The sequence below is a fragment of the Oncorhynchus tshawytscha genome, linkage group LG12 (genome assembly GCF_018296145.1).
Source record: "Oncorhynchus tshawytscha isolate Ot180627B linkage group LG12, Otsh_v2.0, whole genome shotgun sequence".
NCBI lineage: Eukaryota > Metazoa > Chordata > Actinopteri > Salmoniformes > Salmonidae > Oncorhynchus > Oncorhynchus tshawytscha.
Window position 1 is genome coordinate 31,355,321 of NC_056440.1, and position 18,247 is coordinate 31,373,567.

Genomic DNA, 18,247 nt, shown 5'->3' on the forward strand with positions numbered 1-18,247 from the left:
TGTTATTTACAAAAATTTTGGAACAGATTCCTGTTGGAACGTTCCACAAATTAAACCCACCCACCAGGAAACGTCGGAGTGTTTCTGCATAGTGCATCTTTAAGAGTGTTGGGCCAATAACCAAAAGGTCACTGGTTTGAATCCCCAAGCCAGCTATATGAAAATTCTGATGTGCCCTTGAGCAAGGCACCTAACCCTAAATGCTCCTGTAAATGTAAAACATTCTAAAGTAAGCACTACATTATCAAGAGAGACTGTAGTATACTAAATCATTATATAGTAAGCACTTCATGATTGAGGGGGATACTACAGGGTGTAGTATAGAATTCTCCAGTATACTACACAGTACTATAGTAAGTACTACACAATTGAGGGATAATACGGTGTATAGTATTCTCAAGTATACAACAAAATTCCAAAGTAAGCACTACATGATTGAGGGATACTACAGTATTGTATTCTAGTATACTAGACACTTCTAAAGTAAGTACTACACATAATAAAGTTTGTAGTATTCTACTGTATACTACAAACAGTCTATAGTAAGCACTACATGATAGTAGTATCCCTCAATGTGGACTATAGAATTCCATAGTAAGTACTATAGTAAACTGAAGTATTTTTTTATGTGGGACGTTTAAGCACTACCACTCTCTCTCTGGGATGTGGATATAATTGACTAAACTGCTGTAAAACCTGTATTTGGTAAAGGAGCTGTATTTTGTAAATGATTCACACTCTAAATCATGGTGAAATACCTTGGAAAAATAAGAATGCTAATAAACATTTGACATTACTTTGTTATATCTAAGAGCACCTGGAGAATGGAAAACTCATGAAATGCAATACAATATAACTTTTTTATTAACTTTTTATTGAACTTTCGTATAGCTACTGTAACATCTATTGGTATTGTAACTTTTCATTGTAAAAGATTATCGCTGTAGAAAGGAATACAGATAATGTAGAACACTTCATCTTGCTTCTAAAAGCTCATTGCTAACTACACAGTAGACAGAAAACGTTCTTTGCACATTGGATAACATTATGCAGAGGCTAAGAGCCATATATTTAAATTGACATTTTTTCATAATAGGAAAACAGAAACGCAGCTATCTTACAAATGTTTAGACAAAATATGGCCTGATATTTGCACTACTGTATATGGCAAACTGGACTTCATTTTACCTTGCAAAACTAGTAATAACTAAATATTGCACACATTCATGAATGAGTTCCAGTTGGATCATTTTGAATAATCATTCTTGCAACTGCCAAAAGGTAATGGATGAAAATCTGTTTACGAGAGTAGATTAGAGGGAGAACAGATGGAAATGTTGAATGATTGATTCCAAATTAATATTATAAACCAATTGTCCCACATGGCAATGCAAGAGACATATCGAGTTCAATGCACACAATGCATCTAAACATGGCACTAGGTATATTACTGTGCATAAAAAGACTCTGTGGACCTCAGTGAGAGAGCAAGGATATACAGTAGGATATTGTTCCATGTGCTGCATTCATAAAGTACAGTGTATTCATTTACTGCTCTCTTTCTTTTGTTATATGGTGCTTGATATATGGTTGTTGGATAGCACATTTTATTATCAAAGTCAGCTGCTTAGACAGTAATATATTTAGCAGTAAACCTTGGTGGGTAGAATGTCCGTGACGGGCACTCTGCTTTAAATCAGTAGTTCTCAATGTTAGTCCTTGTCAAGGTCTTTCCTTGTTGAAACTCTATAACTCTGTTCTGTTACATTGGTATGTTTACAAACCAATTCTGAGGACTTCATTGACATGATGTGATCTTAGCCAAATCATTTGCCATTGTAAAGATCACATTATTCATATCTATGAAGGAAATCATTGACAAATTATTTTGGAAAACTATCCCATTAAACCCTCATCAATATCACAAATTAACCATTGGAAGTGGTTGGCACTTGGCATCCCTTAACATGCATATTCCATGAGTCTCGGAATGAGGGAAGGAATTACACAAGGAGGGCTGGAAGAATAGTGTGAGCTGGATAATAAAAGCAAATTCTGTAAAAACATTGAGAAAAAGCTCAATCTCAAAATGACACATTATTCAAACATCCTACTGGGCACAAACTGATGGAATCAACGTTGTTTCCACATAATTTCAACCCCCCAAAATTTGTGATGACATTGAATCAACGTGGAAAATTTGCTTGGAATTTTAAAAGGTCATCAACGTAAGAGCATTTAGTAAATTATTCAACCAATTTTTTACCTAAATCCAATGACATGGTGATTTTTTTGTTGATTTCACATTGAATTCACGTTAGTTGACAACTCAACAAAATGTAAGTCAAAACTAGACATTGAACTGATGTCTGTACCCAGTGGGATGGCTTTGTGAGTGGACCCCTAGAATTCCTTAAATTATAATGTGCTGCAACGCAAGTTTAAATATTACAACACATCTGGTTACACTATAGCTCTGGTATTCAGACATTTTTCACAGGGCACATTTTATTTGCCAAAATGTCTGTAAATTTAGATTTTTACATCAACAAATCACCTTCAATTCATTAGATATCCCTCTCGCTTATCAAACTTTAGACAACAAATAAAATACTGTGTTTCTAAATAAAGTTCCATACAATATTCTGTACTCATATTTTTTTTATGCCAAAAACAATCCCCCACGACCCCCTCCCAACTTGACATATTCAATAGAGACCTAAATAATACATTGAAATATTATGTTGGTGTAAATCCACATCTTTTACTCCACAGTGTTTTCACTGGAGAAGACCTTTGCACCTTCATAAACTCATCGACTTCCTCTAAGGCAGGGGTGTCAAACTCATTCAATGGAGGGCCTAGTGTCTGCTGTTTTTTCTTTTTTTCCATTCAATTAAGCCCTAGACAACCTGGTGACTGGAGTTCCTTACTAATTAATGACCTTAATTAATCAATCAAGTACAAGGGAGGAGCGAAGACCTGCAGACACTCAGCCCTCCACGGAATGAGTTTGACACGTGCTCTAAATTGTATAAACACATACAGTGCCATCAGAAAGTATTCATACCCCTTGACTTACTCCACATTATTTTGTATTACAGCCTGAATTCAAAATGGAATCAAATTTTAAAAATCTCACCCATCTAAACACAATACCCAATAATGACAAAGTAATTTTATTGAAAATGAAATACAGAATACAGTGTCTTTCTGGGTAAGTCTCAAAGAGCTTTCCACACCTGGATTGTGCAACATTTGTCCGTTATTCTTTTCAAAATTCTTCATGCTATGTCAAATTGGTTGATGATCATTGCTAGACAACCATTTGTAGGTCTTGCCATACGTTTTCAAGCAGATTTAGGTCAAAACTGTAACTCGGCCACTCTGGAACATTTACTGTCGTCTTGGTAAGCAACTCCAGTGTAAATTTGGCCTTGTGTTTTAGGTTATTGTCCCACTGAATGGTGAATTAGTCTCCCATTGTCTGGTGGAAAGCAGACTGAAGCAGGTTTTCCTCCATGATTTTGCCTGTGCTTAGCTCCATTCAGTTGATTTTTTTTATCCTGAAATACTCCCCAGTCCTTAACGATTACAAGCATACCAATAACATGATGCAGCCACCACTATGCTTACAAATATGGAGAGTGGTACTCAGTAATATGTTTGGGTCAAATCCAAACCAATACAACACTTTTGTATTCAGGATCAAACGTTAATTGCTTTGCCACAATTTTTGCAGTATTACTTTAGTGCCTTGTTACAAACAGGATGCATGTTTTGGATTTTTTTTCTTTCTGTACAGGCTTCCTTCTTTTCAATTAGGTCAGAATTGTGGAGTAACTATAATGTTGTTGATCCATCCTCAGTTTTCTCCTAACACAGCCATTAAACTCTAATTGTTTTAAAGTCATGATTGGACTCATGGTGAAATCCCTGAGCGGTTTCCTTCCTATCTGGCAAATTAGTTAGGAAGGACACCTGTAGGTTTGAAGTCATTAAAAACATGTTAAACACTTTATATTACTTGTTAAGCAGTAGTTTACTCTTTTCACTCCTATTTTGGATTGCCATAACAAAGGGATTGAATACTTATTGACTCAAGGCATTTCATCTTTTCATTTTTAATTAATTTGTAAACATTTTGAAAAAACATCATTCTACTTTCATATTATGGAGTAGGCCAGTGACCAAAAAAATCTACATTTAATCCATTTAAAATTCAGGCTGTAACACCACGTCCTTGACTTTTTCCACATTTTTTTGTTTTACAGCCTGAATTTTAAAATGGATTAGATTTTTTTAATCACTGGCCATGTTTTGTTAATACTTTCTGAATGCACTGTATCTAATTGAGGACACTGTAAAATCTATTTTAGGTCACAGTGTTCTTACTTTTCCATTTCTCTCCATGCCCACCGAAGAGACCAACCATTGATTGTTAAGACACAAAACAATCCCCTGTGACTAATTTGAACAACTCCAGCCATGTCAACTCTTGCTCCAGCATTAAGCTCAACAAGTCAACCTTCAATGGATGGTTAAGACAATGGGGATTGAAGTTCTATACTTTCTCTCTCCTTTTCTGAATGGGTCAGGACTGTACATTCATGCTCATTGATCCTTTGCTCAAGGTTGACCCCTTAGTGACCTCTGTGCTGACAATAGAAAGAGGGAAGCTCTCATAACTCTCTGGTGACCCCCAGCAGCGGCAGTGGTATAGGGTAGATTTTAGCTCTTTCTGGAAGTTACTGTTGAGAAAGCCGTAGATTATGGGATTGACACAGGTGGAGGCCATGGCTGTGAGGTGGCAGGCAGAGAAGATTATGTCATGCTGGCAGGATGGGATGGCCTGGTGGTTCCAGTCAAACAAGGTATTGAAGATGTTGAGGGGGAGCCAGCAGAGGGCAAACACTACCACAATGGAGGCCAACATGGCATTGATCCTCTTTGACCCCTTGGCTTTCTTCTGACAGTTGTCCCTGGCTCGCTCCACCATGTATTTTCTCTGTCGGAGACGCAGGAAGATGCGCAGGTAGCAGACCAGGATGAGGATGAGGGGAAGGCAGTACTGGAAGAGCAGCAGGGAGGTGGTGTAGGCCAGTCGGTTGTGCTCTGAGGGCCATCGCTCCATACAGATGAAGTGGTCAGTGAAGAGATTGAACGGGAGGCTCATGTTCTGGAAAGGACTGTTGTCGAGGACGTTGAAGAAGAGGAAAGGAAGAGAGATGAAGCAGGCCACTAACCAGGTGATGGCTACAGCCAGGTAGGAGTGGCGCACCATGGGCTTCCATCCAGTGGGGTGGATGATGAGTTGGTGGCGCTCCATGGCTATGAGGACAAGGGTGAAGATGGAAACCGTGACAGAGATGCACTGGACAAAGGGTGTGACCTTACAGAGTGCCTCCCCCAGGATCCAGCGGTCCATCAGGGTGTAGATGATGGTTACAGGCAGGCACACAATGCACATGAGGATGTCAGAGATGGACAGGTTGGCGATGAAGATGTTGGTGACATTCCGCATCTCCTTCTGCCGTGTGATGACAAACACCAGGCAGGTGTTACCGATAAGGCCAACCGCGACCAGTGCGCTGTAGGCAACTATCAGGAAGGTGGTGCCACTCCAGAAGGAGGTGCACTCGTCTGTGTCGCCCCAAGGCATCTCTTTCCACCAGGCGTGATGACTGCTATTGTTCACATGGGACACCTCCATGCTAGAAGTCCAAACGTATTTTTTTTTAGACTGGGATCCAAATATATTTGTATGTTTCCCTTCCACTTCAATATTTTATCTAATGTCTTTATTGTATGTTTGAGTTTGCGGTGGTTTTAATCATACCGGTACTCTTAGTAATGGCTGGAACATTGATTGCAGTCTTTTTGCCGTCTGAAAGAGAACACAACAATCAAAAGATTAAATCCTTCACCAAGCTGATTTCCCAAATGCGAATGCAGCTATTTAATAACCCTAGGAGAAATAAAGGACTTGTCTTTGCAACCATGTTAACTCCTGTTCTGAAAACTGCTGGCTGCAGGAAAATACTCTACTTTAGGATCCACTTTAAGTAAAAAAGTAAAACAATATTAAAATGTAATATAATCTTTGCTTTCTATAATATCAGGTTCAATAGTTTCCACTTTGGTGCATACACAATATAAATTGAAATATAAGAGAGTGAGTAGATACGCCAATATATTTGAAATTGTTCAAAACAAAACTTAGCCTTGGCTATCATTGCAGTATTCATTCATGTTTGTTTTGGCTCTTGAGGTGCTTGTGTAAGCACTAAAATCCATTTCTTAGAGTAGACTATTGCAAAACAGAGGAGAATGATGTGAGAGGTTCAAGATGCGGTGACTGAAAAACATGCAGATGTGCAGTATATCTCTGTCTACTTGAGTACTAGCAATTATAACTAAGGATGCATTAACAGCGTATCATCAAGTAAGCAGCATGGAGGAATGCTGAAATGTGTTATTATCAAAAGGCCTCATGATATACAGTAAATCATCTCAACCCCCAGAGCAAAGACAAGGCCTTCCACAGGCGGTACATTTCCGTGACAATAACCGTGTCAATGATTTGCCATCAGAATAAAACATGAGAAGACATTTAAATGAGAAGATACTTAAAGGATATAATCCTGCTGGGTAGCATATACACAATGGATATACAGCATTTCTTCCTCTTTCACAATCACAATTTAGCTAATTAACACTGGAGTGATAGATGAGCAGATGATGATATGCAAGTAGAAATACTGGTATGCAAAAGAGCAGAAAAGTAAATAAATACCATTTGGGGATGAGGTAGGTAGATTGGTTGGGCTATTTACAGCTGCAGCGATCGGTTAGCTGCTCAGATAGCTGATGTTTAAAGTTAGTGAGGGAAATATAAGTTACAGGGATGTTCAGCCCAAGGCTACAACATTGCTCCTGAGAGCAATTGAATTTGATTAATTTCACGTCTTGGGAGCTAGCAATTCAGGATAAGATCAGCATTCCATTCCAAAATCAACCCATGTTCTTTTACTGCAACAATATCAATGTCATATTTCAAAGCACAGCAACCTCTTGATTTTAATTGAAATAAAATATGGTCATTATTATTATGCTTATCCTTATTGACACTCTTATTACAGTGACATTTCCCAAGCATCCATTGTGGATAAATGCACCTTTGATGTTAAAAAGGCTGTTTCAACACCCCTTTTCTAGTAGTTTGTTGCCCAAAATCCCTTATTTTCACCATAGTGGTACCTACAAGTCACCCAACTTTCTCAGCCAATCACGGCTTAGCTATTCCAAATCACTGCCCCTCTATGTCAGAGTGAGCATCCCTAAGTTTTCCTACGGCTTGACTATTTGTGTGTGTGCGTGGGTTCAAATACAAAGCCTTGTCTCATACACTAGATATAACATCCGTGGTGTAAAGTACATAAGTAAAAATACTTTAAAGTACTACTTAAGTCATTTTCTTTTTGGTATGTTTATTTTCTCCCCAATTTCATGGTATCCAATTGGTAGTTACAGTCTTGTCCCATTGCTGCAACTCCTGTACGGACTCGGGAAAGGTGAAAGTCGATAGCCGTGCGTCCTCCGAAACACAACCCAGCCATCCCGTACTGCTTCTTGACACAATGCCCACTTAACCCGGAAGCCAGCCACACCAATGCGTCAGAGGAAACACCGTATACCTGGCGATTGTGCCCATTGCACATTCCGAAAGAAAATAATGATCTATTTACTCCATACATTTTCTCTGACACCCAAAAGTATTCGTTACATTTTGAATGCTTAACAGGACAGGAAAATGGTCAAATTCACACCCTTATCAGGAGAACATCCCTGGTCATTCCTACAGTTTCTGATCTGGCGGACTCACTAAACACATGCATCATTTGTATATGTCTGAGTGTTGGAGTGAGACCCTGGTATTCTGTAAATAACATTTAAAAAAATAAAATCGTGCCCATCTGGTCTGCTTAATATAACGATTTTGAAATTATTTATACTTTTACTTTTGATACTTAAGTACATTTTAGCAATTACATTTACTTTTGATACTTAATAGACCATTATATCTGGAATAAACCTGCTCTAAAGACTTCTGGACAGACTTATGGCGGCTGAACCATATCCACTGGCACCTATTGCCCATTATTTATGGTCCTCCCGTACCAGCCCTTTGAATTTAATTAGCTCATGAAAAATATTATCTCATGTTAATGTATCTGATTTTATTTGAGCTCAACAGATTGATTGCTATTCAGTGAGAAATTAAGTTATTTATTAATCTAAATGAATTAGCCTTGAATAAACCACTTCCACCTGGGGTTTAACCAGGGTTGTTTCTAATGATTATGGTGACAGTCACACTGTAGATTCTGTGATGCTATATAACCCTGATTGAAATTGAATTCCCAAATGGATGGTGGTTCATGTAGGAAGTATTGGTCCCACTTTTCATGAGCTAAAATAAACGATTGCAGAAATTTCCATATGCACAAAAAGTTTATTTCTCTCAGATTTTGTGCAAAAATGTGTTTACATCCCTGTTAGGGACCATTTGTCCTTTGCCAATATAATCCATCCACCTGACAGGTGTGGTATATCAAGATGCTGACTAAGCAGCATAATCATTACACAGGTGCACCTTGTGCGACTCTAAAATGTGCAGTTTTGTCATATAACACAATGCCACAGACGTCTCAAGTTTTGAGGGAGTGTGCAATTGGCTTGCTGACTGCAGGAATGTCCACCAGAGCTGTTACCAGAGAATTTAATGTGAATTTCTTTACCATAAGCCACCTACAACGTTGTTTTAGAGAATTTGGCAGTACGTCCAACATGCCTTACACAGACCATGTGTAACCACACTGCCTCCACATCTGTCTTTTTCACCTGCGGGATCATCTGAGACCAGCCACCTGGACAGCTGATGAAACTGGGTTTGCACAACCAAAGAATTTCTGCACAAAGAAACCGTCTCAGGGAAGCTCATCTGTATGCTCATCGTCATCACTAGGGTCTTGACCTTACTGCAGTTTGGCGTCGTAGCCGACTTCAGTGGGCAAATGCTCACCTTTGATGGCCTCACGCTAGAAAAGTGTGCTCTTCATTGATGAATCCAGGTTTCAACTGTATTTGGTCGATAGCAGACAATGTGTATGGCGACGTGTAGGCGAGCGGTTTGTTGATGTCAATGTTGTGAACAGAGTGCCCCATGGTGGCGGTGGGGTTATGGTATGGGCAGGAATAAGCTACAGACAATGACCACAACTGCATTTTATCATTGGCAATATGAATGCACAGAGATATCGTGACGAGATCCTGACGCCCATTGTCGTGCCAGTCATCCGCCCCATCACCTCATGTTTCAGTATGATAATGCATGTTCCCATGTCTCAAGGATCTGTACACAATTCCTGGAAGTTAAAAATATCCCAGTTCTTCCATGGCCCGCAAACTCACCAGACATGTCACCTATTGAGCCTGCTTGGGATGCTCTGGATGAACGTGTATGACAGCGTGTTCCAGTTCCTGTCAATATCCAGCAACTTCGCACAGCCATTGAAGAGGAGAGGGGCAACATTCCAAAGGCCACAATCAACAGCCTGATCAACTCTATGCAAAAGAGATGTGTCGCGCTGCATGAGGCAAATAGTTACACCAAATCCTGACTGATTTTCTGATCCACGCCCCTACCTATTTTTTAAGTTATCTGTGACCAACAGATGAATATCTGAATTCCCAGTCATGTGAAATCCACAGACTGGGCCTAACGAACTCATTTCAAATGACAGATTTCTTTACATGAACTGTAACTCAGTAAAATCTTTGAAATTGTTGCTTGTTGCGTTTTATATTTTTGTTCAGTGTAGTAAGGAGGGGATGGTGTGGGTGACTGGTGTCTGTTGGGGGTGGGTATTGTGTATTGTAGTTAGCATGATCTATTGACACAAGAGGGGGGGGTTGATATAGTACCTTGTTTGAGTGTGTGTTGGTTGGGACAGTAGTAAAATGACATAAACTGACTAGTGTGATGACCTTGACAGAAGCTTTAGTAGTACAGATCCTGTAGACTCAACATCATCTGACCCGGAGGAGGTAAATACCGCATGGGGCTGGCAAGAGCCAATGTGAAGTTCTGCCAGACCAGCTGCCATTGTCGAACACAAGATGAGGTTCACTAGCTGAAGAACATTGAGGACCTGCCTTGAACATTCAGCCAACACAACACCCATTGTGAGTTAGACTGATGTTGTAGTATAATATAGAATGCCTAGTATGCTTACAATTGCATTGTGGTATATATGTACATATACACACTTTAAAAAAAATATATATCTTTATTATTCCCGCAAACCCTACCACTCCTCCCCCAATTGGAGTAACTAAGAAACAATAACACTTAGGCTTCTACCTTCAGTTTATACATATTTTACACATTTTACAGACACAATCTATTTTACAATAGTTATATTTTGTTTGTTTTTCATCCATCTATTTCTGATGTCCATCCAGTTTTATTTTTATTTGTAACTGTGCTATTTAACAAAATTTCTAAACCTATACACATTTTACAGACCCTGTATGTTTTGCATTGGTTATCTTGTTGTTATTAGTCCCACCTTTCAGCTCCATTCAACCCCTCCCATCTATCTCTTAACACCATCCATTTTGGATTTCTATTTGCCATGTATTTTTCAACTGTGCTGTGATGCTTCACAAAAGTACTGAACCTTTCTATTCTCATAGATTCTACAGATTGTGAATTAAAGATAAACATTTTAGCTAAAATAATTATTATATTATTGATTGATTGACTATGACTTTTCAAATCACCCAGTATGGCTATCTGCAGCGTTAGTTCTAGATAAATATTGCAATTCTTCATTCATTCTTGGACCTCTGACCAAAAACGTGCTACGTATGGACAGTACCAAAATAAATGATCTAATGACTTTGCCACCTTGCAGGAACATCTGCAGAGCTTGGGAAGATTATATCCCTCATATTTATAACCTTCTACCGGTTGCAAGAATTTTGAATAATAATTTAAATTGAAAAACTTGAAGTTTTGAATCTGGCATTGTTATGCGTGTTAGTTCATAAAGCATGTGCCATGGAATGGGTACATCGAAAATCTCTTCCCAACTATTTTGCACTTTATATGGCATAGTTGTCAATGTTTTGGTCCTTAAATTAAATTGGTATATGTTTTTATTTATCACAATTTTCTTTTACCATTAATTGTCTTAAATGTAGGGCCGACAGACAAGTTCCTTACTTTTCTCCCCTTCTACTTGCCTCTTCCATTTCTGTGATGATGCTGCAATTAGTTGGTTGTAATTTTGGTAGAGCAGACATTTAAACTGAAATTGCAACCAACTTTCTAAAGCTTGTTTAAAAAATATCTATATTTTCGAGATTATTTTGTTTTCAAATAACCGAAAGTAAGCAGTTGTAATCTGAATAAAGAGAAAAAGGCCATTCTTGAACAGGGGTTGAGACATTCTTACTAATTTACTAGAGAACCATTTCAGATTTAAGTATAACTTTTGTATTACTGATGCCTTTAGTGCGAGGTCTAATGCTTTAATATTTAATCATTTCTGCCCTCCGAATTCATTGTTGTTATATAAATAGGCCCTTTTAATTTAGTCTGGTATGCCATTTCACATAAAATTGAATATTCTTTTGTTGATATAATTTAAAAAGTAGGTCACTAGGTGTAGGCAAAACCATAAGAAAATAGGTAAACTGTGATATGACTAAAGAGTTAATCAGCTTTATTTTTACACAAATAGACGGGTATTTTCCTTTCCATGTAAGCAAGATCTTATCTATTATCTATTTCTATAAACATTTATTGGAGTGAGATCATTTCTTTCTTTTGGGATTTGCATACCGAGTATGTCCACATCCCCGTCAGAATATTTTATTGGTAAACTACACGGTAATGTAAAAGTTGCATTTTTGAGTGATCCAATGCATAATATATATTTTACCTTTATTTAACTAGACAAGTCAGTTAAGAACAAATTCTTATTTTCAATGACGTCCTAGAAACAGTGGGTTAACTGCCTTGTTCAGGGACAGAGCGACAGATTTTTACCTTGTCAGCTCAGGGATTTGATCTTGCAACCTTCCAGTTACTAGTCCAACGTTCTAACTACTAGGCTACCTGACACCCCATAGTACACTTATCATAATTTGGTTTTAATCTAGCCTCTATGAGGCTGTGGAGGGATTCTAATTGTGGTTTTAAAAGAAAACATGAATCATCAGTGTACAATGACACATTTGTTTTTAAGCCACGGATTTCTAATCCCTTAATATTATTGTTGGATCTAATTTTAACAGCTAATATTTTTGATGGCAATAATAAATAGATATGCCAAGAGTGGACAACCTTGTTTTACTCCTCTTGACAGTTTAAAACTTTCTGAGATGTAGTCATTATTGACTATTTTACACCTAGGGCTACTATACATAACTTTAACCCATTTTAAGAGATTTTAAGAGATTCTCCAAAATTGAAATATTCTAGGCATTATTATATGAACTCCAGTCGTACTTTATCAAAAGTCTTTTCAAAATCAGCTATGAAAACCAGGCCTGGTTTCCCCGATATTTCATAGTATTCTATTGTTTCCAGTACTTGTCTCCAATGTGTCATCCATGTAAAAAAAAACTGTCTGACGAGGATGAATAATATCTGACAATACCTTTTTAATTCTATGCGCCAAGCATTTAACTAGGATTTTTGCATCACAACACTGAAGTGTAAGAGGCCTCCAATTGAGGTTAAAACATGTTAATAATGGTCCTCTGAGTATATAAAAACATTGGTATACTTCTGCTAGTATGCCATCCAGCCCTGGAGTTTTCCCAGCCTTAAAGGCTTTAATTGCATCAAGAAGTTCCTCCTCTGTAATTTGGCCTTCACATGAGTCTTTCCATACAGATGTTCATTTTACATTATTAATAGGAAAAAAATCCATACAATTAGCTTCGGTTAGTGGAGATGGAGGAGACTGAAACGAAACATATTCTTAAAGTTCTTCCTTTACTTCCTCTTTCAAAATATCATTTGGTGAACCGTGTGTGACTCCATCATTTGTAACATGTTTCAATACATTTTGTTTGGTAGCATTTCTATGTTGAAGATCGAAAAAGAATTTGGTATATTCGTCCCCATATTCCATCCAGTTCACTTTATTTTTATAATATATTACGCTGGATCTTTCTTGAATAAGTTTCTCCATTTCTTTTTGTTTTTCCTCTAACTTATTCTGTGCCTCTATGGTACAGTTTTTATTTATATCTAACTGTACTGTTAGTCCTTAAATTTCCTTTGTTAATATGGATTATTTTGATTTAAATTGCTTTTGTTTTAATTGATGAGTACTGAATTGCATGGCCTCTAAAGGCACATTTAAAAGTGTCCCATATAATAAGGGGATCTGCTGTACCTATGTTATGTCGGAAAAAGTCAGTTATAAATTCTTCTGTCCTAGTTATAAACAAGTTATCATCCAGTAGGCTTTGATTAAATTTCCAATATCCTCGCCTATGTGGAAATTCTGCAAGAGTAATATAAACTCAGCAAAAAAAGAAACGTCCCTTTTCAGGACCCTGTCTTTCAAAGATAATTTGTAAAAATCCAAATAACTTCACAGATATTCATTGTAAAGGGTTTAAACACTGTTTTACATGGTTCAATGAACCATAAACAATTGATGAACATGCACCTGTGGAACGGTAGTTAAGACACCAACAACTTACAGACGGTAGGAAAGGTCACAGTAATAAAAACTTAGGACACCAAAGAGGCCTTTCTACTGACTCTGAAAAACACCAAAAGAAAGTTGCCCAGGGTCCCTGCTCATCTGCGTGAACGTGTCTTAGGCATGCTGCAAGGAGGCATGAGGACTGCAGATGTGGCCAGGGCAATAAATCGAAATGTCCGTACTGTGAGATACCTAAGACAGCGCTACAGGGAGACGGGACGGACAGCTGATCGTCCTCACAGTGGCAGACCACATGTAACAACACCTGCACAGGATCGATACATCCGAACATCACACCGCGGGACAGGTATAGGATGGCAACAACAACTGCGCACAATCCCTCCATCAGTGCTCAGACTGTCTCAATAGGCTGAGAGAGGCTAGACTGAGGGCTTTTGGGCATGTTGTAAGGCAGGTCCTCACCAGACATCACTGAAAACAACGTCGCTTATGGGCACAAACCCACCGTCGCTGGACCAGACAGGACTGGCAAAAAGTGCTCTTCACTGACGAGTCGCTGTTTTTTCTCACCAGGGCTGATGGTCGGAATCGCGTTTATCGTCGAAGGAATGAGCGTTACATCGAGGCCTGTACTCTGGAGCGGGATCGATTTGGAGGTGGAGGGTCCGTCATGGTCTGGGGCGGTGTGTCACAACATCATCGGACTGAGCTTGTGGTCATTGCAGGCAATCTCAACTCTGTGCGTTACAAGGAAGACATCCTCCTCCCTCATGTGGTACCCTTCCTGCAGACTAATCCTGGCATGACCCTCCAGCATGACTATACCACCAGCCATACTACTCGTTCTGTGCATGATTTCCTGCAAGACAGGAATGTCAGTGTTCTGCCATGGCCAGCGAAGAGCCCGGATCTCAATCCCATTGAGAACGTCTGGGACCTGTTGGATCGGAGTGTGAGGGCTAGGGCGATTCCCCCCAGAAATGTTTGGGAACTTGCAGGTGCCTTGGTGGAAGAGTGGCATAACATCTCACAGCAAGAACTGGCAAATCTGGTACAGTCCATGAGGAGGAGATGCACTGCAGAACTTAATGCAGCTGGTGGTCACACCAGATACTGACTGTTACTTTTGACCCCCCCTTTGTTCAGGGGCACACTATTCAATTTCTGTTAGTCACATGTCTGTGGAACTTGTTCAGTTTATGTCTCAGTTGTTGAATCTTGTTATGTTCATACAAATATTTACACATGTTAAGTTTGCTGAAAATAAACACAGTTGACAGTGAGAGGACGTTTCTTTCTTTTCTGAGTTTATATGCCAATTATGTGACGATCCGACCGCATTCTGTCCCCTATCAACACTTTTTAAAAAACTTTTGGTGCCAGCGAGAATGACATAAGAAAGTAATCAAGATGACTAGCTTGATTAAGCCTCCGCCATGTATATCTCACTAGGTCATGGTATTTAAGCCTCCATATATCCACTAATTCCAATATATCTATGACATTCATGATTTCCTTAAGTGCCTGAGTGTGATAGTTTGCAGTGTGATTTCCTTTACGGTCCATAGAGGTTTTTAAAACCATATTAAATCCCCCACCATAATAATATAGTCTAGTGTTGCTTGTAGAGTTGATACATTCTCATATAAACTTTCAAAGAAGCTTGGATCATCATTATTTGGAACGTATAGGTTAATAAGCCTTATCTGTTTATTGTCCAATAACATATTTAAAATAATAATAATAATATTTGTTAGGACATTTTGCATATTGGGATCAAAATTACTGTTAATTAAAATCACCCCTTTTGAATTTCTTTGCCCATGGGAGAAATATAATTTGTCCCCCCCAGCCCCTTTTCCACAAAACTTCATCTAAAATTGTTGAATGAGTTTCCTGTGAACAATAGATATTAAATCGCTTCTCTTATAGCCAGGTAAATACTGATCGTCTTTTCTTGTTATCTGCTAAGCCATTACAATTATAACTGGCTATACTTATTTCACCACTTACCATAATGAGACACAAGTTTCAATTATATTTATCAAAATATATGTTGGTAAACGTACCATTAAAAAGTAACATGATGATTGTCTATATATCTGAACCATGATATTTGCATTGCTACTAAGTAAACCTCCAATTGGTCCCCACTATTCCACCTGCTAAAACCCCTCCTCATCCCGAGTTGGGTTGTGATCCCAATGCCCGCCAGACCACCCCCGACCCCCCGGATCCCATAGCCCCGAAGAGACCGGGACCCATCCTTCGAAAAGAGCACAGAGTGCCACCCACAGAACAGAAGGAGATCAACCGCCAAATGCATTTCCATCGCCCTCACCTCAATTTGTATTATATATAGACATTAAAAAAATATATATATATATTTTAAATCCTGTTTATCTTATTTTCCATAATTAGCTATTTATATATTGTAGTAATGTAGGCAATTTATGCAAAGGATTTTTACCTCTCACCAGTCTCGCCATTACCAAAATTACATTATGGCAAGCAATTATTATATTAGCAATCAATTATTGGGAATCATCCTGTATTGTCCCTAACATCTTTTACTCCCTTGCAACAGTTGTGAGATACACACACACACACACACACACATACACACATACACACTCATACACAGTCAACCCCTTTCCCCAACAACAACCATAGACTCAGATTCTCAACAGTTGCACCACTTTGCAGTTCTGGAACTCGCTAGCCAACTATACAAGTAACACAATCACTTCAGACTGAAGCTGGAAAGACAGCAAGATAGTTTTTCTATTGACATGCCGTTGTACAGTGTATATTCAGTATATATCCATAGAAATTGTGCTGATTCATGATTTCGACTGGCTGAGAAAAGACGACTGTCTGTCTTATCTCGACTCCTTCATTACTATGGGACACAGTGGGGATCGAATTTCAATATTGCAACATTGTTGCAAACGTTGAAGATAATGTTTTATATGCTTTTCACAGTGGAGATTAAGTTTCTAAATTGAATAGCTGGGCAGTGTATCTGCCCAGAGAAGTAGTAGTAGTAAGTGTGTATCTAGGTAAAGACATTAACAATGGCACTTTTTATTAATGTACTGGCCATGGGTATGTTGTCTAGTATATCATGGGCTGGATAGGCTCTAACAATGGAAATTCTAAATCACCCGTTGTATAAAAAAGTGACTTTACTATGTAGATATTCAGCCACTTCCTGCAACATTGTATTGCATTTGCCACCACATGATGCCATACAGTCCCATAAATGTGTGTTGAATCTTGAAATTGGCATTATCTCAACAAAATTTTATTATAGCCTGACTATAGATACCCAAAGAGCGGATATCTCATTGAACTAAAGCAAATACAGACAGGGGGTAATGAGGGGTGTCATGATGCAGATTAAGTTCTTGGAACCGTTTAGCTTAGACACACAGAGTGAGTTAGCCTGCATCATACTCAATACAGAGTTGAACATCAATAGGGAATATTATTGTTTTTGAGGCATTAATTAACGCATTAGTTCAGTAATTGCCTTTTCACCGTTTCTTAATGTCATATATCCCAACAAATATAACAATAGCCTATTATGTAGGTCCTCAAAGCAATTGTTTTAGCCACTCTGTATAGGCTAAGCATAGCCAATAGTTAATTGTTCGACCTAATATGAGAATAAAAGTAGAAAAGTCTGATTCTAACCCGCTTTGCTGAACGTTTCTCTACATCTCACTGAGATTTTCCTTGGCCCCCATTGACTATTCGTAAGCTATAGTCTACAGTTCCGTCTCATCTGCCAAATGATGCAGACGCACAAGGAACGTCTCCTTTTGAACATTGAAGGCACAAACAGTGTGACAGTATAATAAATCATCACCCCACTCCAAGTGTAATCTAAATAGAGGGGAGAAGAAATTGGCTATTGTCTAATTTAGCAACATATTAACTGTAGTTCAATAAAGGGCTTCAACATCTTCTGAGCCTATAACAAATAGCTTATCCCAACCATGATAAATGCGCTTAGTCCCGTCGACTACACATCTGCCCACAGCTGGAGAAAACCATCTGAAGACCTAACTTCAGTCTCTTTACTTTGCCATTCACATTCCCATGGTTTAATAAATCATTCCTGGCGTAATTACAATGCTATAAAAATAATAATGCATTGCCAATAGGATATTCTAAGCTTACCTTTTATTGTATCCCCCTTTCCCGAACTTCACACTCAAGGTCCGGTTTGCAGGAGGAATGAATATTGAGAATCTCCACAGAAGATTTTATCAAGCATGCACAGGAAGGTAGGAGGTGGCTTGTCGATATCAAGCATAACATGGTGATCTCTCGTAAAGCGTTAAAGCGACCATACAGTGAGAACTAAACAAAGGATCTGATTTCTAGTGAAATAATTTGCCCATCTGATAGGCTGATGTAGAAGTTTATTCTCTGTGATAATGTGACACTTATGTTTTTTTTTTTTTTACATAAAACTG

At 38.5% G+C, this 18,247-nt stretch overlaps 1 protein-coding gene across 1 annotated transcript; it reads right to left on the minus strand.

Annotated features, from left to right (window-relative positions):
• Nucleotides 1-3,915: 3,915 nt before the first annotated feature.
• Nucleotides 3,916-17,998, minus strand: LOC112263995 (neuropeptide Y receptor type 1-like). Its single transcript, XM_024440610.2, has 2 exons — nucleotides 17,949-17,998; nucleotides 3,916-5,887 (listed from the first exon to the last, which is right to left on the minus strand). Exon 2 carries the CDS (start codon nucleotides 5,711-5,713, stop codon nucleotides 4,595-4,597), a length of 1,119 nt encoding a protein of 372 aa, XP_024296378.1. The 5' UTR covers nucleotides 5,714-5,887; nucleotides 17,949-17,998; the 3' UTR covers nucleotides 3,916-4,594.
• Between the last annotated feature and the right edge of the window lie 249 nt (nucleotides 17,999-18,247).

Bases quoted from the DNA above. Each gene is read 5' to 3' on its own strand.
- LOC112263995 (XM_024440610.2), bottom strand. From the start codon at position 5,713: ATGGAGGTGTCCCATGTGAACAATAGCAGTCATCACGCCTGGTGGAAA.